Source organism: Aethalodelphis obliquidens, unplaced genomic scaffold (genome assembly GCF_003676395.1).
Source record: "Aethalodelphis obliquidens isolate GAN/ISIS:26980383/991018 unplaced genomic scaffold, ASM367639v1 scaffold68, whole genome shotgun sequence".
In the NCBI taxonomy this organism is placed as follows: domain Eukaryota; kingdom Metazoa; phylum Chordata; class Mammalia; order Artiodactyla; family Delphinidae; genus Aethalodelphis; species Aethalodelphis obliquidens.
Genome location: NW_020838012.1, coordinates 4,917,565 through 4,942,172, shown reverse-complemented (window position 1 = coordinate 4,942,172; position 24,608 = coordinate 4,917,565). Strand labels below are relative to the sequence as shown.

Genomic DNA, 24,608 nt, shown 5'->3' with positions numbered 1-24,608 from the left:
AATTTCCTCTAAGATCAAGAACAAGACAAGGATGTCCACTCTTGCCACTATTATTCAACATAGTTTTGGAAGTCCTAGCCATGGCAATCAGAGAAGAAAAAGAAATAAATGGAATACAAATTGGAAGAGAAGAAGTAAAACTGTCACTGTTTGCAGATGACATGATACTATACATAGAGAATCCTACAGATGCCACCAGAAAACTACTAGAGGTAATCAATAATTTGGTAAAGTTGCAGGATACAAAGTTAATGCACAGAAATCTCTTGCATTCCTGTACACTAACAATGAAACATCAGAAAGTGAAATTAAGGATATGATCCCATTCACCATTGCAACAAAAAGAATAAACTACCTATGAATAAACGAACCTAAGGAGGTAAAACACCTGTATTCAGAAAACTATAAGAGACTAATGAAAGAAATCAAAGACGACACAAACAGGTGGAAAAATATACCATGTTCTCGGATTGGAAGAATCAATATGTGAAAAAGACTATACTACCCAAAGCAATCTACAGATTCAATGCAATCCCTATCAAATTACCAATGGCATTTTTTACAGAACTAGACCAAAAAATCTTAAAATTTCTATGGAGACACAAAAGATCCTGAATAGCCAAAGCAATCTTGAGGGAAAAAAAGTGGAGCTGGAGGAATCAGACTCCCTGACTTCAGATTATACTACAAAGCTACAGTAATCAAGACAATATCGTACTGGACAAAAACAGAAATATAAGTCATTGGAACAGGACAGAAAGCCCAGAGATAAAGCCACACACCTATGGCCAACTAATCTATGACAAAGGAAGCAAGGATATACAATGGAAAGAAGACAGTCCCTTCAATAAGTGGTGCTAGGAAAGCTGGTCAGCTACATGTAAAGAATGAAATTAGAACACTCCCTAACACCATACACAAAAATAAACTCAAAATGGATTAAAGATCTAAATGCAAGACTGGACAGTATAAAACTCTTAGAGGAAAACATAGGAAGAACACTCTTTTACATAAATCACAGCAAGATCTTTTTTAACCCACCTCCTAGAGTAATGGAAATTAAAAAAATAAACAAATGGGAACTAATGAAACTTAAAACCTTTTGTAAAGCAAAGGAAACTATAAACAAGACAAAAAGACAACTCTCAGAATGAGAGAAAATATTTGCAAACAAATCAATGGACAAAGGATTAAACTCTAAAATATGTAAACAACTCATGTAGCTCAATATTAAAAAATACAAACAACCCAATCAATAAATGGGCAGAACATCTAAATAGACATTTCTCCAAAGAAGACATACAGATGGCCAAGAGGCACATGAAAAGATGTTCAACATCACTAATTATTAGAGAAATGCAAATCAAAACTACAATGAGGTATCACCTCACACCAGTTAGAATGGGCATCATCAGAAAATCTACAAACAACAAATGCTGGAGAGGGTGTGGAGAAAAGGGAACCCTCTTGCACTGTTGGTGCAAATGTAAATTGATGCAGCCACTCTGGAGAATAGTATGGAGGTTCCTAAAAATACTAAAAGTATAACTGTCATATGACCCAGTAATCCCACTACTGGGCATATACCCAGAGAAAACCATAATTCAAAAAGACACATGTACCCCAATGTTCATAGCAACACTATTTACAGTAACAAGGACATGGAAGCAACCTACATGCCCACTGACAGATGAATGGATAAAGAAGATGTGGCACATACATACAATGGAATATTACTCAGCCATTAAAAGGGAACAAAATTTGGTCATTTGTGAAGACATGGATGGGCCTAGAATCTGTCTTACAGAGTGAATTAAGTCAGAAAGAGCAAAACAAGTATCGTATATTAGCACATATATGTGCAATCTAGAAAATGGTACAGATGAACCAGTTTGCAAAGCGGAATTAGAGGCACAGATGTAGACAAAAAATATATGGACAGCCAGGTGGGGGGAAAGCGGGGGGGAGATGGTGGTGGGATGAACTGGGAGGTTGGGATTGACATATATACACTAAATATGTATAAAATAGATTACTAATAAGAACCTGCTGCATAAAAAAATAAAATAAAATTCAAATTAAAAATTTTACTAATGTAAAAGGTTAAGGAACACTTACAGCTTAAAAAGTTATCTGTCATTATCATATCCAAATAATATAAAAGAGAGAATCAGTCTTTCACTTCTACAGTCAAATATTAAATAATTAAAACAGGAAAGTGAAGAGAAGTGGATGATGAAGTCTAAAGAGCTGAATTGTGATCACCCAGTTTTTTTTTTTTTTTTTTTTGCGGTACGCAGGCCTCTCACTGTTGTGGCCTCTCGCATTGCGGAGCACAGGCTCCGGACACGCAAGCTCAGCGGCCACGGCTCACGGGCCCAGCCACTCCGCGGCATGTGGAATCTTCCAGGACCGGGGCACGAACCCGTGTCCCCTGCATTGGCAGGCGGACTCTCAACCACTGCGCCACCAGGGAAGCCCAATCACCCAGTTTTTGAACATAGCATCTGTTATTTCATATATTTCTATAAATTTATTTGTGAAATAAACTCAGACAAATGTGAATCTACAGGGAAAAAATGACATAACCACTTTAGAATAGTGTGATTGCCAATTTTTTTTCCTTGTAAAAGTGATTTCTGAGGTTAAAAGGAAAAGAAATCTAGCATCTGTAAGCATTTTACAGTTATAACATTTTTACAGGCAAGTTAAAGCACTGTTTGAAGAATTTCCACGTGACTGGTATTTATTAAACCTAAAAGTTAAAATTAATTCTTCAGTTTTATTGCAGTACAAACATTTTGTATTGTTTGTCTGTTTGTCAGTATAATTTTATAAAATATCTAGAAATGATAAATGTGTTTGTGATGAACTGCTACTGAAGGAAAGTCAAAGGGACTTTGGTTTCTGTCATATATAAATTATGGCATTCTGGATTACAAGGAGGGTTATCTTTCTCTACACATCTCTCTTGAGATAGAATCTGGGACATTCTAGCCATCTGTGGCTAGTTGAAAGTATAGATTATGTTTTAGCTTTCTGAATCTCTTTGCTGGAGACAAATTAAATTGTGCATTTTTATAAGAACAGTTTATTTTCATCACTAAGTTGTTGAAGTGGTACAAGTTGAGAAGAGGTACAATAAGATACAAAAATGAATAGTAAAACCTCCAAGTTATTATCCAATTGCATCCCTAAGGAATTAATCATCATTGCATTTAAGAAAGATTAATGGTACACCTCCTAAGTTACAAGTACTGGCATTCTATTTCCCCTGCATAGTCTAGGGTGGCAATGGTAAGGCCTATAACAGGAGGATGCTCCAGGTGCTATGTGAATCACACAAGACAGTGGCTCTATCTCTCCTGGGAGAATGGCAGAGATGGGATATCCTCACAGAAACAAAGCACATGCAAAAGAAGTGATGCTAGACTCAGTATAGTGGGAAGATATAGTCTGAATTTTTTCATATGCATAGATGCAAAAATCTAAACAAGAGCAAAATATTAGTGAATTGAATGCAGTAATCCATAGAAAAGATAACATATTATGATCATTTTGGATTTATTCTAGAAATGCAAGTCTGGTGTAACATTTTCAAATCAATCAAAATATTTCAAAATAAATGAGAAAAATCATATGCATTAATAGATGCAGAAAAAGATTTGACCAAATTCAACATCTAATAGTGATTTTTAAAAACTCTTGGAAATAAAAGGGAATGTCTTTAATGGGATAAGGAGTTTCTGAAAATAAAAATATATGCAAAAAAGCAAAATCGTACTTGGTGGTAAATTATTGAAACTCTTTGCCGTGCAATAAAGAGTGACAAAAGAATGCCCACTCTAACCACTCATATTTAGCATTACACTGGACATCATAGCCATTACAGGAAGGAATAAAAACTGTCCTTATTTACAGATAACTTGATTGAGCTATAGAAAATATAAAACAATATAACTGTAGACTGTTTTAATCAATTAGAATTAGTTTAGCAATTCCAGAAAGTCAAGTATACAAAGTCAATTTTTTTTTCTCTATACCATCAGGGGCAACAAACATATAGAAAGTGAAATTTTAAAGGCACATTATTTAAAATTGTTTTTAAAACTTCCAATATTTCAGAATAAATCTAATTGAAGATGTGGAAAATCTCTACACTAAAACCCGCAAAATCTGTTCATGAATTTGAATACCTACTATTAAGATACAATTGCTGCCCAAATTAATCTATAGATTAAATGCAATCCTAATCAAAACCCCATTAATTTTTTAAAATAAAAACTGACAATCTTATTTTAAAATTCAATATGGAAATAAGAAGGACTAAGAATATACAAACACTCTTGAAACAAATAAAAAATTGGTAGATGTACACCACTAGATATCAAGGCTTATTATAAAGTTACAATAATTAAGACAATGTGTGTGGTGCAAGGATAAATCAACAGACTGAAGAAACTGAATATGGAATTCAGAAATTGATTTATATATATATATATATGTGTGGTCAATTGGTTCATAATAAAAGTTACATTACAGTTCAGTAGGAAAATAGTCTGTTTAAATTATGTGTGATAAATTGTATCTCCATTTAAAAAAAAAAGAGCTCTAATCTTGACCCCTTACCTCACACCATACAAGAAATAAATTTCAATTATATTGGAGATCAAAAGGTGAAATTAATAAAACTTCTAGAAGTAATCATAAGAGCATATTTTCATTATCTTGGGGAGCACAAAGCTTTCTTAAAGGTAACAGAAAATAATAACTACAGCAGGAAAATTTGGATTTTATTAAAAGTAAGAACTCATGTTTATTAACTGCATCATTTAGAGAGTGAAAAGAAAGCCACAGTGTGGAAGAAGGTATTTGAGAGATATATATTTTTTACTACTGATGCATATGATTTTTTCTCATTTATTAACTATTATATCCGACCTTCATTTCTAGAATAAACCCAATATGATCATGATATGTTATCCTTTCTGTGGATCACCACATATAATTTGTTAATATTTTGCTCTGGTTTAGATTTTTGCATCCATGCACATGAGAAAACTTAGACTATATTTTCTCACTCCATTGATTTGAGCATTGCTTCTTTTGCATGTTCTCTCTCCCTCTACATATATATATATATATATGACAAAGGACTCCTATCCAGAATTTGTAAAGAATTCCTACAAATCAAATTAAAGGGAAAAAAACACTGAAAACTCAACAGAGAAATGGAGATAAAGTTGAAATTACACTTTAGAAAAGAGGATATACAAATGAACACAACACAATGGTTTTCAACTCATTAATCGCCAGAAAAACACAAATTAAAACTGTGATCTCCCAGTACACAGCTACCAAACTAATTTAAATAGATATACTGACAAATGTTGCCAAGGATGTGGAACATCTAGAACTGCCATGCATTGCTGATGGGAATGTAAATTGATATAAGCACTTTGGAAAACATTATAAATCTACAACAATTAAAGCAAGGTCTTGGGCATATCTATTATATCTGATCATAAATTACCTTGTGAACTAGTAATTCCACTCCGAAATATAAATATATACCCCCTAAAATCAAATATATATGTTTACCAAAAGACTTGTTCAAATATATTCATAATAGTGTTAATTCTAAAAGCCCCAAACTGAAACCACCCAAAAGTTCATCAACAGTAGAATAGACAAAAAAAATTGTAGCATATTGATACAACCAAATACTACAATAGAGATGAAAATGAACAGATTATGTGGCATCCACCAACATGTTTAAATATTCCAAACATAATTTTGTGCACAAGAAGCCAAATACAAGTATCTACAGGGCATGATTTTATTTATATAAAGCTTAAAAACACATACAAATAACTATGGTGTTATTAGTTGGTATGGTGGTTAACTTTGGGAAGAAGTCACTGGGAAGAGACAGAACAGGGACAATTTCTTGATCTGGATGCTGATTACACAGTGTGTTCCCTTTGTAAAATGTACTAAACTCCACATGCATTCTCTGTGTGTGGGTTATTTTTCAATATAAATTTTACTCACATGAATATTACATACAGAAGTATTAGTCTGGGCATTTGGGAGAAGCAGACAGAAATATTTACACTTAATTATAAAAAAAAATCCCACTATAGTCTGTTATAGTGGTCAATATTGTCAGTAAATAATTATGTTGGCATAAAAGAAGGAAAAGCAAAAACCCAAATGATGGTATTTGGAGAAAGTTTCAAAACAGATGTTTTCTTTGAATTAACTAAGGTAGAAGGGAAGGCTTTTCAAAAAATAAGCATAGTGAAAATATTATCAACGGACAGTTAGGTTTATGGAACAACCTAAATCTAGGTGCTTTTCCCGTATTATGAAAGGTGGGTGATGCTAAGAATATATGTAAGAGGAAAAGTTAAGGCCTGATTATGGAAGATCAAAAATGTCATGCCAAGAATTTTAGATGTTTTTCTCTAGTTATTTGAAAGCTACTTAAACGAGTTATCAAAATCTGAGGGGATTAGAAAGAACATTCTGATAGCAATATGAAAACTGGATTGGCCAGTCGAAAGATTGGAGCTAAGAGACCTCTACATTACTAGTGGAGAGATTTGAGCAGAAAAAGGTGGTGATAGTAGGAATGGAGAAAAGAAACCTACATAAGAGGGATATGTTGGTAAATTAGTAATAACAGAACTAGTTATGAGAGAAGGAGCCATAGAATATGACTAGTCAAAAAAAGCTTGAGTATGATGTATCACTGACTCAATGTGGTAGACAGAATAATATTCTTCTTAAGATGTCCATGTCCTAATCCCCAGAACCTGTGAATCTGTTAACTTACATGGCAAATAAGTCTTGGCAGATGCTGTTAAATTAAAGATCTTGAGATAGGAAGAGATTATCCTGGATTATCTCAATTGGCCATGTAATTATAAGGGCCCTTATAAGACCCACAGCAGGATCAAAGTGAGTAAAATGAGATATGACAGTGGACGAGCTATTGAAGTAATTCACTTTGAAGATAGAGAAAGAGGCCATACATCAAGAAATATCAGCAGCCTCTAGAAACTGGAAATGGCAAGGAAATGGATCCTCCAGATTCTACTCTGAAACATCTAGATGGAATGCAACACTGCCTACAATTTAATTTTAGTTTTTTGACCTCCAGACTTAAGAAAACAAATTTTTGTTGTTTTAAGCCACTATTATTATGATAATATGCTACAGCAGCAAAGTGAAACTAATAAAGATTTTGGTACCTAGAAGTGGGGTGTAGCTGTAACAAATATCTAAAATCATGGAAGTGGCTTTAAAATTAGGTAATGTAATAGCTACAGGCTAGAGGAATTTTGAGTATGATAAAAATCCTAGATTGCTTTTAACAAATTGTTGGTAGAGACATGGATGTTAAAGTTGCTGCTAGGCAGAACTCAAAAGGAACTGAGTAGCATGATAGAGAAAATCTATATTGTCTTAGAAAACACTTAACTCATAATAAGTAGAATGTTAGTAGAATGTTAGTAGAAATAAGTAGAATTAAATCTGAGTTGAGAATTAAATCTGAGTTGAGGAATGCTGGTGAGGATTCAAAATGAAATGAGGAATATGTTATTGAAAACTAGAGGAAAGTGCATCCTTGTTATATAATGGTATAAAGCTTAGCTGAGTTATGTTCTACAGTTTTGTGGAAAGCAGATGAACAGTTATGTGTACATATAATATAATCATATGGTTAAGTGATGAACTTAGATATTTAGCTGAGGAAATTTCCAAGCAATAAGTTGAAGGTATGACCTGATTTCTTCTTGCTGTTTATAGTAAAATGCAAGAAGAAAGAAGTAAGTTCAGGAAAGAGCTGTTAAGCCAAAAGGGAAAAGCCCAGACTATCCAGACTGCAAAAGATGCTAAAATAAATAATAATAAAATTCACAGTCAGGAAATCATGCTCTGGAGATATTGCAAAGTGTGTGGCTGGACAACCTTTTGCTAATGCTTTGAAAGTATAAGCATAGACTGTGTGTTCAGTCACACAGAGAGCTCTTTGAAGAGATAATAAGCATGTGTCTCATGGATCCTCTCAGTTATCTCAGCAGAATCTAGAAATAGAAATGAGATTATCCACAAGAGAATTGTGGATGATCTTCTTGTCCAATGGAGTCATGCCCCATGCCATTCATGGGAGATCCACAAGGTTCTTGAGGAAGTTATACAAGCATAAATGCTTGAACTGAAGGGACAAAGAAAGGACAAAATAAACAAAACCTACTTGACTCCCAAAATTCTACAGAAAGAAAACAGTGTGATAAAACTTCACTACTGCAAACATGTACTACCCTCAAGAAAAAATAAGGATGTCTCTGAGGGTGGAGCTTCAGGCCCAGAGGATAGAACCAAGGGCCCAGAGGGCAAAGCTATGGCCCTTGAGGTAGGAACCAAGAACCACATAGGATTATTCCCAGGCATTGAAACATAATGGAGTGGGATAGACATAACCCTTTGGGAGCTAGAGGGAGACTGTAGTGGAAAGAATAACAACTTTTCTAATATGTCCACATCCCAATCCCCAGAACTTGTATTTATGTTACCTTATATGATAAAAGGGATTTGGCAGATATGATTAAATTAAGGATCTTAAAATATTGATTGGGCTTATCTGAGTGGGCCAATGTAAACACAAGAATCCTTATAGGAGAAAATCAGGAGGGTCAAAGTAAGAAGAAGGAGATACGGTGATGGAACCAGTGGTTGGAATGGTGCACTTTTAAGGTGGAAGAAGGGGCCATGAGCCAAGGAAGACAATCAACCTTTAGAAGTTGGAAAAAACAAACAGATTCTCCTCTGAATTCTTCAGAAAGAACGTAACCCAGCTAACACGTTATTTTCAACTTCTGACTTCCCAAATTATGAGAAAAAATATTGTGCTATTTTCAAGCCACTAAATTTGTGGTAATTTTTACAGAAAAAATAGAAAATCAATATATTAATTTATTTTATAAATAAATATTAGTAGAGCAAGTAGTATATCTCAGACACTGGGTGGGCTGCTAGGGACATAGTAGCAAATGAGCAGGCATAGTAGATTACAGTTTTGTGGTTTTATGGTATGTTGTAATCTGGCCAAAAACAACGGAAGAGAAGCATGTTTTTCTGCACCATGTTGAATTTGATATGACTTTTGAAAATCTACATGAATATGTTTAGTAATAATACCTATTATTCTGGTCACTTCTAAATATTTTCTTATATATCAACTCATTTAATTCTTATAATAATTATATTAATTATAAATAATAATGTGAGGATGCTATAGATGAGGAAACTTTTACAGATGAGGAAACTGTGGTATGTATATGCAAAGCAACTTGCCCAGGATCGCAAAGCTGGTGAGTGACAGTACTGGCATTCAAATAAACCAAGCCAGTCTGGCTCAGAATCTTAAGTTTTAAAACATGTTTAGCAGATATAGAATTTGAATCTCTAGTTTTGCATAGTTGGATTAATAAACATAAATTTCGTACTGGTAAGGAAAACAAGAAACAACAATGGCATATAAGCCAAGAAATGGAGTTTTCAAGAAAAAAGTTAATAATTAACATGGTCAGATATTGATTAATATCAAGTAGAATGAGGATTAACCAGAAATGCCTTGATTTGGTATTCGTTTTATAAATATTTTCTTATTACCATTTTCTGAAGTCATGTTTATTCATCACTGTTTCTCAGTAATGTGTCAGGTCTTTGCACATAATTTTCAGCAGTTTATTTGTTTCATCTGTTTTAGCGTATTTGGGTGGCTGTCACTAAACCATTCATGTCATGGTCACCAACTCACATACATATATCTTGGTTTACGTTTCTATGATGTCCTCTAGGACAGATACTATTTCTTCTGCTTCCACTGAAATTTCTCAAGATATCTCGTCCAATGATCTGTATTGAATGAGCTCTTGTCAGATACTTATCGACTTATTACACAACTTTCTATCACCACTCACTGCCAATTTTGCAAAACTAAAAGCAGCATTTAGAGTGTGAGGGTTCTGGATACATTTATCCTCTTTGATATAGTCACTTTCACTGGTATTTTCATTAAAACATTCATTTTAAAAACCTTTAGATTCACATAATATCTATTAGTAAATAAAATTTCAAGATTAAGATCATGGCTATTTATCTTCCTCTACCCTCTATATCAAGTATACACTTAACCAGTTTTTGTAGGTTGGAGTGATGAGGCATAGAATTCTATTAACTACTATTGTCCTAATTTGAGTAATGAACAATTGTTTGAAATATGATTGCAAATTGGAAACAAACTTAACATAATAACTTTTATCAACATTATTTGTTGAATAATAATTGTATACTATCATTCACTTCATATATCAGCATATGTATTTCTTATAAGCTTTCTACTCATCTCAGTAATTTTCTCACTAATACTTTATGATCACCTGTGACTGTTCTTTCACTCCTACCATGGCACTCATCCATATAGCCTCAGAGAAGAGTGGACCTAATTACTGTCAAGGACTGGTTTTTTATACATTCTCATAGGACAGACCACACATCTACTTTCAGAGCAACTATTTTTGAACCTATAGAATATATTTTTCATATTATCACTCAATTAATGTCTGTATTTCCCCACTAAAATAAAAGCTGCATGAACAATCACAACTGTTTTTGCTCAGAGCTCTGAAGTGCACAGTTTGAGTGCACAAAGTATATGTATTAGGTATATGAAAGAAAAAAGGTTAAATTAATTTCAATGAAGGATAATAGCTGGAGTCCTAAATTTTATAATAATAAAGAATCAGGTTAATCTGATCAGGGTGGGAACATGGGTAGTTATGCTATTGGAAACTTGTACCACCAACTCCCCCAGAAAATAGCAAAAGCAAAACACAGATTATTTTCTCATTGAATCAAGATCAGATAGTTACAAGCTGAAATCCCCTTTCTTTCTCTGTTATACTATTTTCTTACAATCATTTCTCTAGGCAGTCTTAGAAGTTAGGAACCAAAGGTTTTTTAAATCGAATAATCACCTTTTCATATGCTGTATTTGTGTTCATGTTTTGTGACCCACCCCTTAATGACTTATTTAAGTATTGCACAATCCTGGCAGGATTTCTAAAGCTTTCCAAGGCATAATTTAAAGATAACATGAGATTTAGTGTTCATCGAACTGAAGGAGACAGTTTGGAAAATAAAATTTGATACTCTTTTTTTCCCCACCTATAGCTCCTGTTTCTATATCTAAAGCCATTTAAGAAAACATCTAAAAATAGTTTTTATGACAGTAAGAAAATTGTGAATTTCATTTACATATTTACTGTTCACATACTGCTGTGCTGGTAATGGCAGATGCAGACTTTATTCAAATAGTTGTCATTGAATACATATGTGAGGTCAAAGACTATCCAGGTGGTTCTGAGCCCCTTAGCAGACACAAATACACACAAAATGAGGATTGGAGCTGGATTCCTAAAATACCGTTCTTCTATGTAACACTAAATTATACCTGAAAATTCAATCTATTCAACTCAGCAGGCTGAAGTCGCTCATCAATGTGGTACTTGTAACTAAATATGAACAGGAAAGGAATTAAGAGAACGGGACTGCTGTGTATACTACTTTGTAGACAGGCTGAAATGAATTCTATTAAAATATACTTAAGATACTTTATGCATATTTTATATTGGAAATGATTAGACATTTTAGAGTAACAATTTTGATAGTATCATTAGAAACCAAAATATGCTGAATATGATCCATAAATATAAATTTATTTTTAGCTAGTATGTTTTAAAAGTCTGTAAATATTCACACATCTAGCATTGGTCTTTGCCCATTTAAAATATTATAGTTTAAACAATAAAGAAAACATTGTAACATCTAGCCAAATATTTTTAATATTTTTTTTGTGTGTGTGTATGTGTAGTTAACTTTTTGACCTATTTTTATCTATTTTTAATTGAAAACTTTCCCTGGGCCATTCTAAATTACCTGATTCATTTCCATGAAGAACATACTCCAAGTGCACATTAGACCTTAGGTTAATACAAATATATCATATGCATTGATTAGGCTCCTATTCTACCATTACATAAATATCTTTAGAATCCTTGTATATGCATCTCTAGAATCCTTTATTTGGAGTACTAAGATGGGTGACTATCAGCATGCATTCTATATTGAAATTCTGTATATCAACCTTATTCTCCCATTGTCTTACACATTAAAATCAGGTATATTTTCCAAAATAATGGCAGTAACCCCAGCAATTCAAACTGAAGTAAAATCCTAGATAGTGTTCCCTGTTCTCTACTGTTTTCTGAATTTGTTTTTATTGTCTGACATTTATTTGTTCAATATATAAGATAGTGGTGTCATGGATTGGACATGGCTTTTTACAGTTCAAACTTGGATTCAAATTCCAGCTCTACTTCTTGCCAGCTTTATGAACTTGACACCAGAACTTCAGTTCCCTTATCTGTAAAATGAGATAACACCTCCTTCCTCACATAGCTGTTTTAAGATTAAATAAAGTAACAGAAGTATATTTTTAAAAATAAGAACAATAAGCCCAGCAATTCAAACTGAAGTAAAATCCTAAATAGTGTTTTGGCACAAAGTAAGCACTTAATAATCATTTATATGATTCAATTCAATTTTTATAATTAGTGAACAGTTTTTAATTGAAGTATCTCATGTACTTACTTTGCTTACATTATGAAACTACTATTGGTGGACTCTAGGGGTAGTGATTGAAATTGCAATATTTGGTCCTAACCATAATAATGTATACTCATTAAAACAGAAAATGCAAGACATCTTACAGTAAAGTGATAAATCCCCTGGTTCAGCCTTTTTTGGCATCATGTTTTTATTCCTTGCTTAATACCAATAAGAATTTGAGGTAACTAACCCCCTACTTATACTCCACTATACATGTATACAATAAAGTATAGTTTTATATAGGCAAAAGACAGCAAGAAGGAAAAACAATAGACTAGAAAGACAAGACCAGATGCTTGAATTCAGAGACTAAAGAGAAGAGAATTGGACCAGTTTGATGGAAGGAGCTGACTGAGATAGAATCAGCCAGAAAAAAGAGAAAGGCAGTGTCCTAAGAAATCCACACGTGGTGCAACAGGACTTTGACCACTTTATTTCTCCATGGAGCATTGCTACATTTTGCCTTCCTCTGCTTCAGGTGTCAGTTGGCTGGCACCATGATTGCCTGCATTTTCTCTGCTTTTTTAAGCATCTTCTTCAGCTACATTCTGGCCTCTAGAGTATGACATCCTTTAAACACCCCCAGACACTGTTTTGCTAGGTAGCTTTACAACTCACAACTCTCTGGTTTTTAAGATAAGTAGGTGGGTATGTGGATAGAGAGATAGAAAGAATAGATAGATGGATAGATAGATAGATAGATAGATAGATGATAGATAGATAGGTAGATAGATGATAGATACATAGATAGATAAGAGTATATTTCCTATTTTGTAAATTTTGTTATAGTGAAATTCTATACATAATTTTCATAATTATGGAAACCCTTATGACTTTAAGCATGTTTTACTTTCTCATCATTATGCCTTGTAAACTCATAAGTGTCTCTCCATCTCAGGATGCAGTGGAGATGGTGTTTCTGAAACAGAGTTGTGAACTACTGAACACATGTTTTTCATAAATAAAACACTTCCAGGGAACATGGTACAGCAATTCCCCTACATCATGTTCACATCCAATAAACTATATTATTGTGTTCCTATGTCTGCAAGGTAATTCGTTATAGTTTTAGTACCTTTTATGTGGCTATGATCTCAAAGAGACTGTGTTTCTTTAGGTCTAGGATTACTACATCTTTCATGTATAATTTGTTAACAACATTTATTAAAATATGTTGAAGTTAGGTAAACTATTTACACAGGCATAAATAACTCATTTCATACTCTAGGAAATTCAAGGTTGATTTAATTGTATATGTTTTAGTCTTCTTTAAAAAAATTTTTTTAGTAATCATTAGGTATTTGGACCTATCCAAAGGTTATGATTAAAAAGATAGTATTCAATCTATTCAACTTGAGACAATGCAAATTTATCCAAATATAAATGGGCAAATAAGATGATTAAGAAGATAAAACTAAGTCTGAATAATCAAATTTAGGCTAAAGGAAAGATGAAACTGAGATAAAATGGAATGGGAACCATACAAAAAAGAGTAGCAAGCAAAAGTGAGAATGCTCAAAAACAATTACCACTAAGGAGATCTGGTGAAAATAAAGTCCCATTAGAGTGAGTTATAAAGGAGAAATATTTTAACTGTATTTAATACTTGGTATTACATATTTCAAAAATTTAATGATTTCAAAGACTTTTTTGATATTAGAGCATAAGGAATTGGAGAAAGTCCAAAGAAATCAATGAAGACAGTAATAAAATCCAATTATAGTTTACAAAAAATCTTAGAAAAGTCTTTTCCAGATACATAAAAAAATTTAATGAACCAAACCGAAGAACAAAGAATTGACTTGTTTGTTTATTGCTTCACTTTCAACAGCAATCAAGTATAAAGAAGCATCATTCAGGATTTTTTTTTCCTCATTTGAACCAATATTTTTAATGAAAACTTGAACCGAACATTAAGAAGTTTTGTTTCCTCTGATTTAAAAAGAACAAATGGTGAATATATTAGTAATATGAGGTACTAGGTAAAATGATAAGATTTTTATATGATAGCCACTCAATATTTTAATTAATAACTATTTTTAGATTATCCACTAACAGGAGAGCACTTGACTTTGGACAAATAGACAAGGGTCCAGTTTCAGAGGCATTAGGCGAGAGAGCAAATCACTTAATATAGACATGTACAAAAGATGTAGATATACTGGCTTAAATTGTTGAAAAGATGGATCAGTGACTGTGTTGGGGCTGAAAATTATTTGGATGTTATCCCTGAAAGATTCTGAGGAAAGAACTTCTGTCAAGGATTTATAGGGACTTCACCAGCAAGGAGATGTTTCAATAAAGAGAGCAGAGTTCATGGAATCTGAAATAGTACATAAATGAACTTATCCATGAAACAGAAACACACTCACAGACATAGAGAACAGACTTCTGGTTGCCAAGGGAGTGGTGGGGGAGGGATGGATTGGGAGTTTGGGATTAGCAGATGCAAACTATTATGTATAAAATGGATAAACAGCAAGGTCCTACTGTATAGCACTGGGAACTATCTTCAGTATCCTGTAATAAACCATAATAGAAAAGAATATGAAAAAGAATACATATATATGTGTTCATATGTATAGTTGAATCATTTTGCTGTGCACCAGAAACTAACCCATCATTGTAAAACAACTATACTCCAATAAAGTAAATTAAAAAATAAAAAAAAAAGCAGAGTTCATATTTGAGAGGAGAAGGGGCAGCGTTTCCACGGGGACAGCTGACATGGTAGCGAGGGAAGGATAAAGAAGGTCCACATCTGTACCTCGTGCTGTTGAGTGATAAGAATGACATAAGAGAAAGGTTAAATTTCTGTCCAAACTGGAGAAAAATTGACCGAAGGAGTGTAGAGATTTCACTTATATCACTTAAGGCTATAATTTCAGACCTAGTGTGTTCAGAGGAAAAAACTGTGGGCTAACTCCTAGGGAATCTGGACTCAGGTTCCTGCTGGAAGTATGGGGGTCAAGGCCCTTGAGGTCATGCCCCACAGTTCCCTTCAGTTTTCCATCCAACAAACTTGTAAGAGCTGTCTGTTGTGGAGTAGACATCTGTAAATGAGGAATTTTGGCAGCATAATTTTGTTACACTGAAAAAATAATTTTATTACACTGAAAAATTTTAACATTTTATTATTCTAGTAATTTTCTGAAATATAGATATCATGCAGATCAAGTTAAATACTTCTATATGGTCTACATACTATGTCTTGATGAAATTCTTAGAAGTTTTATCCAAGTCAACACATATTGTAATTTTTAAACCAGATAAGGATGTTAGAACTCTGGATGGGCTAAAAATTTGATACTCTTGGCATTCTCTAAATGTTCTTTTGGTGTTTTATTTGGAGGAAAGGATGAGGGCTGGGTGTGGGGAGGAGAGGCAGGGAAGGTGACATGTCTGGGAAAGGGAAGTCACCACTGCTGCGAGGTGAGCAGACTTCTCTTGTCCCAAGCAGTCCGCTGTGCTTCTGAACTTGACTGTCCCTGCCAGCAGCCAAAACTCTGCAGTTAATTGCATCCACCCCGCTTAGAAGTTAGTTTAACATCACTCGTTGTTATGGAAACTTGTCCCTTGTGGGTCCTCATCCCCCGCTGCCTAAATAGCTGCCAAAAGTATCCCTTTGACCTTACATGGCATGTTATAGTGCACGGGCTCTGGAGAAAGGCCAGACAGTTCAAAGCAGGGCACGACCTCTTGCTCTCTGTGAGACTTTATTCTGAACACTTTGCTCTCAGCCTCATTTTACTGAAACATAAAATGAGGATGATGATGATAGTAATAATAACAATAATAATATGATAATAATAATAAATCCATCATAGAACTGTTTTCAGTATCCAATGAGTAATACATATAAAACTCTTAGAAGAGAATCTGGCAACTAATATGAACTCCCTAAATGAATGTTAGCTCTTATTAAACCACACAGTGTTCACTTCCTGTGATGAGTTTGGGCAAATGTCATTCTGTTGATTTCAGTACATTACTAGTGACCCTTTTATTTAACTCTTCTCCAGCAGCTGCCAAATGCATCACCCCCTAATTTGGTCCTAAAATAATTTTGGTCTAGTCCCCAATTAAATGCTGTCAACCCAGCTATGTAAGTCATGCAGTGTCCCTGAATGTTACCTGTACTTGTCCTCATTTGGCTAAAGTTTACTCATTTCTAAATTGGAGGTAAAGATAACTAAGTAACAGGATTGTTGTGAAGATTATGAAGATTAGTGATACAGTATATAACTAGCCCAGTGATTGACACATAGCACAGAGTAGTTCTCTTTCTGTCTCTCTCTCGTTCACACACACGCGCGGGCGCGCACACACACATACACACACACACACAGAGGCTTGCTTCTTCCTCTTTTCCTTTCTTTCTTTTTTTTTTTTTTGCGGTACACGGGCCTCTGACTGTTGTGGCCTCTCCCGTTGCGGAGCACAGGCTCCGGACGCGCAGGCTCAGCGGCCATGGCTCACGGGACCAGCCGCTCCGCGGCATGTGGGATCTTCCCGGACCGGGGCACGAATACGTGTCCCCTGCATCGGCAGGCGGACTCTCAACCACTGCACCACCAGGGAAGCCCCTCTTTTCCTTTCTTTCTTTCCCTCTTCCTTCCTTCCTCCCTTCCTTCCTTCCTTCCTTTCTTCCTTCCTTCCTTCCTTCCATTAAAGGAAATCATATTGTGCGGGAGTAGATATGGAGATATTTTATAAAGCAAGCAATGCTTCTTTTGACCTCTGACATTACAGGCATAAATCGGATTTTGAAGACAAAACACATCTATTCAGTCTGTATTTTTTAAGACGGTTGGAAAAACAGAATGATATGCTGGCACCTGTCTTCTTTTCACTGACATTTTGTGCCTTATTATGTCTACATTCTTCCTCTTCATTCTTTTGGCTGAAAGTTGCCCAGGTTCTGCTTTTACTAAAGCCCCTCCTCTCCCTCAGCCACTGCCCCTGCCTCTCTCTCGTCTTCCTACCTGTACTGCAACGTGGTACTCATGAATCTGGCCTTAATTCATTAGGTATATCTGAGGTCCCCAGTTTTGATGGTTTAAAACAGGATTTAATCCACTGACGCGAGATATAAGATTCAAGAGTGGATGCTTTCTATACCCTGAGGTGAGAAAAGTAATGTAGGAAGGAGTTGATGAGAGTAAAAATCCCTATATAGAGCCTGAGAAAGTCAGCTTTGGTACAAGGTGTGCCAAACATTGATGACTATGAGTCAGGATATTTTTTAGGGTTTTTGGGGGGTTATTTTTTGGGGGGTGTCTTTTTTTTTTTTTTTCCGGTACACGGGCCTCTCACTGCTGTGGCCTCTCCCGTTGCGGAGCACAGGCTCCAGACGTGCAGGCTCAGCGACCATGGCTCATGGGCCTAGACGCTCCGCTGCATGTGGGATCTTCCCAGACCGGGGCACGAACCCGTGTCCCCTGAATCGGCAAGAGGACTCTCAACCACTGCACCACCAGGGAAGCCCCAGGATATTTGTTTTAACATGCATCTGTGTATGTGTGATGATGAGTGAGGCTGGGTGAGAGGTTGTTGCATATGTGAATGAAATTAAATTGTCACATGGTCTTTGCGAAGAATGTTCAGATTGATGTTAATTATAGATAATGAAGAACTAACAGTGTAAAAGAGAAAAACTACAAATTTGATTGTACCATGTAATATTGTTAAAATTAATAGCATTTGTGTCATGTAATTAGGCTATTTCTACCTAATAATCATTAATGACATGGTTATTCATATCAAAATTATATATAACACATACGTCAGACAAACTTTGTTTTAATTTGTTTGACTGTAATAGGTTTTATGTTTGTTGGTCTTACGGAATGAGTAATTTTTATGAAAGAGAACTTGCTTGTTCATTGTGACTTTGTTCCAGTAAATTTAAAAATATATCTTCACATCTCTGAATATAAGCAATTTCATCTAAATCAGTGAACTCATTCAGACTCATCTTGGGGCCAAAAGATAGGTGTGAAATGACAAGTATTTGCATTAAGTAAGAAAGTAATTTTAGTCAATAAGCATGAATTTTGTTATTGTACTAATTCATTGAAAAATAATCTGTGATCATATTGTTTTTATCATTTAAATTTGTTCATAAAAAGTCACTTATTCAGCAAATATTTGCTGAGACCCTATTTTGTGCCAGGTACTGATCTACTCTCTGAGGAAGAGGAAGCCCTGTCCTCTGGAGGCTTATGTTCTAATAAGCAGAGACAGGCGGAAAACAAACAAGTGAATACAGATTATGTTAGGTGATCACAATGTGCTATGGAGAAAAATTAAGCAAGTAAGGTTGTGGAACATAAGGTGTATTATATGTCATTCAGAAAAGGCCTAATTTCTTTTTGAAATATTTTCATCTCACTATTGTTGAAAACACAAGGAAAATCCTCCTAGTGTTTCAGAATGTATGTAGATATATACAGATACTGACTATGCCTTATAGTAAGAAATACCCATAGTGGTCTTTGACGGAGCATCTTATTAAACAGTGCAGTTTTTTAGTCCAAAGTCAAGGAAACTAGAGAGGAATACTGCCAAAAACTTGTTAAAATGCTGTTCTTGGTATCTGTGAATATGAACTGTAGTAATTACTTAAGTGTAAAAGTATTCATGACACTGAAATAATCCTTCTATTAAGAAGAACTGTGGAAATGATATCTCCTCCTATTAGTAAGTAGCCTGAGTTTGCTAACACTAAAAAAGAATTTTGACAGTTGAAGACATTTTCTGGTTTTGGCTGGAAGATGAAGATTTATGCATAATCAAGTCATATCACATAGAAATTCTTCACTAGTGTACAAATCCTTCTGTATTTTAAATAAAAACTGCATTTCAGACACCCTAATGAGCACATAAAGGAGATTTGAAAGCACGTACTCTTGTGGAGTGTTTGAGAGAGGTAGTATTCCTGAGTTTCTGCTGTGTGCCAGACATTGCTTTCAGAGCAGAGAGTACAAGACATACAAAGACAAAGCTTCTTCTGTGTCCAGTTGAGATGACAATGTTCAGGTAAGGACATTGTCCTTAAAATACCCAAAATACTGTGCCCAAAATACTGTGAAAATAGAGGTCTGAGGACTAAAACGAGGAGAGGTGGCGGCGTGAAGGCGGGAGAAAGCTTTATGAAAGGCTTCCTTCTGGAGGGGGCAGAATGTGTAGCACAGAGTAGGTACTCACTAAACCTGAGACCCTGTTGTGCGTTCTTCTGTACTAGGCCTGGGGATATAATGTGAAAACATGTAATTCCCACTTTTCCTGAGAAGCAGTCTGTTTAGAGAATTAGACAAACCTAAAAGTGATAATTGCTTTAATAATTGAAACTACGAAGTGCATCGGGAGCTCAAAGAAGGAAAGAATTTAGTAGTTTCAAAATAAAATACAAATCTAAACATTCCAGAGTGGCTAAAAGACATGAGAATTCAAAGGATAGTTTTTAATTTATGTAAATAAATAACTGGGGTTCTTATATTTCATATTTAGATTTTCAGTTTTACTATTCTTGCTAATTATATGAATCTATTCTTAATTCAACATTATTTTGAGCACAGCACTTTAATAGTGGAGATTTTATTAGAGAACTTAACTGATATCAGTTGGGGGGAGGTGGAGGAAATACAATTTGCTCTAGAAGATTTGCATTAGATAGAGTAGTTACAGGCTGTAACATCTCCCCTGTAATTTTATGAGAATGGTATTACCCTGGCTTTCACTGTGTGATTGCTGGTTACCTTCTGTCAGTGAGCAACAGTCTTACTGCAAAGCAGGAGCACAACCCTCTCTTTGTCTCCGTGGTCAAAGCAATTACTTCTTAGAAAGTCGGATTTTTTCAGAATGACCATGTACAGGAGCAAACGCAGACATCAGAGATGTAAGTAAATTCTGACCCAACTTTTTCATACGACTGTGGTGAGAGAAACATACTTGATTTCTTAAAAGACTAATCATGACTTCAGATATATCCTGGGAGTAGAAAAGATATTGTAGCTTTTTTCACCCTAACCTTTATCCCTGTTACATGCTTGAAAGATGTTGGGGGGAAAGGGGCTAATTCACTTGTTACTATGGAAACCTTTGGAAAGGTTTACAAAATTAACAGAGAAACAGATCAAATGCAATTTCAGTCTAGCTCAGCATCCTTCATACAGGCATGATAACTGGATAGTTCTCTCTACCTCCCTCTCTCTCTCCTTTTTTTTAAAAAAAAAAAACAACAACTTATATTTATTCATCCAATTTCAATCATAACTCTCAGTGGAAATAAAACAGTTCTGAATGAAGGGGAGAGAGTTAATTGTGAATGACAAGCTGAATATTTAACGAGATATTCATTGCCAAACTTCTTGGACCAGAGCATATTTGTCAAACTTCACTACAGGCATCATTTTAAAGGGTTAAAAGGAATCATCTGTAATCTAACCTAAAGGGACTGATTCTGACTGAAAAGGAGCAGCAAAATCACCCTGGCCTAAAGTCCAGAACAAAGATGATTAGGAACTGAAAGCCATTAGGATTTAGCTAAAAATCAGAGTCTTATAATAAAACTGTGTTTTATGGTAAAGCAATATGCCTGTCATGGAAAGCTTTCCAATCACATCTCTCTCCAGTAAGCCCAACTCGTTATCACTTTATCTTTTCCATTGCCTAAAGTAATTATTACCATATTTAGCCCGGTGTGTCCTGTCACTGACTCTATTTGCCATCTTAGACAGGTAACTACAACTTGTTCTATAGTCAAAGTTTGCACTTTTTCATTATTCCTATGATGTCTTTAGATATTATCAAATATTTTAAAACATAGCAAGACTATCAGCAACAATTACTCCATCAAAAGGCCAAAATATGATAGACATGTGATTTTCTTTTTTGAGAATGACCTCATTTTGGTCAATTTTTCACTGAAGACCAGAACACTAATATTTCTCTTGTTCCAAGAAGTTTTATGCATCACAGAAAGCTCTGAGGGACAGGACTGCCAGTTTGATTTTCTATGCCTGATTGCCTTTTGATGCCATTTCTTTCTTGTGATTGAGAAACAACATATAATAATTGCTACTTTTTTCTTATAAAAATGATTGGTATAAAATCTACAAATATATTGCTGATTAATTCCCTTGTGATTTCCTCCCACAAGAATGAATCTAAATTATGCATGTACTTGAAAACCATCTTGCACTTTTACTCCTGTATCTTTTGTACACCCCCTCATTTTTTTCCATGGGAGTAATCATTGCCTTAATACACATGACAAATAAAAGATTCTCAGAAAAATTTTACTGAGTTTCTTCCCCTAAAATGTGCTTGCTGAAGTCTGCGATTAAGCAGCAGGAAGAAATTGTGAATTACATGAGACAAGTCAGAAGATGTATAATTATACAGGATGAACACAGTAGGGTGTACTGAATGATTTAGTTTAAAAAAAACTAATGTGTTACTTACATTTAATTGTGTCAGTTAGCTGTATTACATTGCATTAACTGTTTCTATATTCTAATCATATAAAATATTGGACAGCAAGAATATAATAAAGTTAACGTACATAGAAAGCTTAGCAATAAAAGCAAATAGAATCCTTAAATGAATTTCTTTCTTATACTAACAATATTTGCAAAAGCAGAATGTAATACAATTGTTTGCTATCTAATGGATATATAGAAATATCTGAATTATCCCATCACCAAAATACAGTGCATTTCCATTTTCAGTCATATCTTTTATGTGTTTTTGATCATGTAAAAAGCATAAACTAACATAGAGGTAATTGTAATCCAATTAAAGCAATAATTGCACACTTAACAAATTTCAATGTGGGAAAGAAGGAAAATGTTCTTATGATTTTTTTTTTAAACTGGAAAAGTACATAAATAAACTTTCTAATGTTCTCATTCCCTAAAAATTTAATATAATGTCCTTTTGTAAAAATAATGCAACTTTCTTTTAGAGGCTCCGAAAGGAGGAATAGGAAAGGTGCATATGATTATGCCAGGGATTTGAAAAGAAGCAGGAGAGCAAAGATACCTGTAAAAGACATTTTAAAGTGTAAATGTCACTAAGTCTTTGGAAATTCCTGGGAGATTTTGAAATCCATTCCTCACTCACGTCTAGATTAGTTATGTATAATTCCCTGTAGAGGAGAAGGAGAGAAAGGGAAGAGTACCCTTTTCCTTGCTTTTGATGGAGCAATTGTTATAGAAAAGAAATCGCTTCAATGTTCATTAAGATAGCAGATCTTACCTATGCATAACTGCATAAGGACTTTCAGTTAGATTCAGAATTGGTCGAGTGGTAATAAAAAATGTTTCCACGTGTCAGATGTTGATTTCACCAGAGCCAGGCAGGTAGAAACCACTTTAAGGAACTCTAATATATGTAAGCCTATTTTTACAAATTAGGTTGGGGTGGAAATCATCACCAGTATAAATTTTTCTGTTAACATTTAAATACTGAATTTTTATACATATTGAATCAATCTATTTATTGAAGTGTGCAGCTTATGTTTAATTTTCAAAAATCTTTATAAAACAAAGTACACCTGTAATCTCCTTTGCTGAAATTCCAGATGACCTTGAGAAAACAATTTTTTGTTTTTAAAAGAGACATGGAGATAAATTCTTAAAGATGAATATGTTTTGAAATACAGACTTAAGAGAAAAACTAGAGTAGGATCCATGTGATATTAGATAGAGAATTTGAAAAATACTACAATCCTTGTACCACAGCAGAGAAAACTGTGTACATCTAATTTTAGGTATGTAACGTTTTATCTTATTACTAACTAGGAACAGATATTCATTTTTGATTGCTAATGATATGTTTGGGTGATTTTATCTATCTTATTATGGAAATATGTGATGAGATCACTTCAGAAATCTGAATACTAGTCACAGTTCTCTGCTTGTAATCTCAGCCAAGGTCTGTTATCTCTGTGGGTTGCAATTTCTTCTTCTATACCTTCAGCAGACAGTGCAGAGAAGACGTTTTCTAAGGTGTCTTCCATCTCTAACCCTCAGTGCTTTCACAACATAGGCCTCATCAAGTAAGACTCCTACTCGAAGACGTGTGACAAGTTCTCATTGCCTAAACTGTGGCTCCGGGCTCATGTGCTTCAGATCCATGTGACCATGGATTTACTGTAAGAGGTCCTAGAATCCATATGAATATTAATCACTGCCTGTACAATGATGAAAAAATACATACATCCCCCATATGTATATCATGTACACATACCTATATACCCATATACTATTTTTTGGTTCTAATGAAAACTAATATATTTAAAAGGTCATAGTAAATTTTAATAGCTTTTAATGTCATATGTTTTATATTTTAATTTTAACAACTGTATCACACAGGGATCTCATTGTGTTTCAATGTTTAAAAAAGGTGTTCTCATATTCTCAAATATTGGGAATTGCTGAACTAGAAAATGAAATACAACCACGACCTTGTAACACAGACATTTATATCATTGTCACTCACTGCATATTTCCTTCCTGATACTATGTTCTAGCCTTTATTGGGCTACTTCATTATCCCAAACATTCATACTCTCTCATCTCCATGTCTTTGCCCATACATCTTCCTGTTGATGGGTGGCCTTCACTTGCATCTTCATGTATAGAAATCATCTCTGGTAGAGGTGTCACTCAAATGTCATCTCCTTCTTAAAGGTTCCCCCAGTTTCCAAGTCAAACTTATCTTTTTGTTCTTTTTTTCAGAGGATAAATTGTAATTTTATTTACACTTTCTATATTCTGTCATATACATTGAAAATTGTTTATTCCACTAATCTAAGATTTTTTTTTTATGTGAGGTACCTTTTATTCTTTCTTGAA

At 34.4% G+C, this 24,608-nt stretch overlaps 1 protein-coding gene across 17 annotated transcripts in view; it reads left to right on the top strand.

The window, feature by feature from the left end:
• RALYL (RALY RNA binding protein like) overlaps window positions 1-24,608 on the top strand; it is an 836,785-nt gene that overhangs the window by 532,154 nt on the left and 280,023 nt on the right. Inside the window, exon 1 of one of the 17 annotated variants that reach the window (XM_027089734.1) lies at window positions 20,519-20,644. The exons of the other annotated variants lie outside the window; for them this stretch is intronic. Within the exon in view, the coding sequence (XP_026945535.1) occupies window positions 20,608-20,644 (37 nt within the window). The 5' untranslated portion in view covers window positions 20,519-20,607. Of the gene's footprint in view, window positions 1-20,518; window positions 20,645-24,608 lie in introns of those variants that run through there. 17 annotated transcript variants of the gene reach the window in all.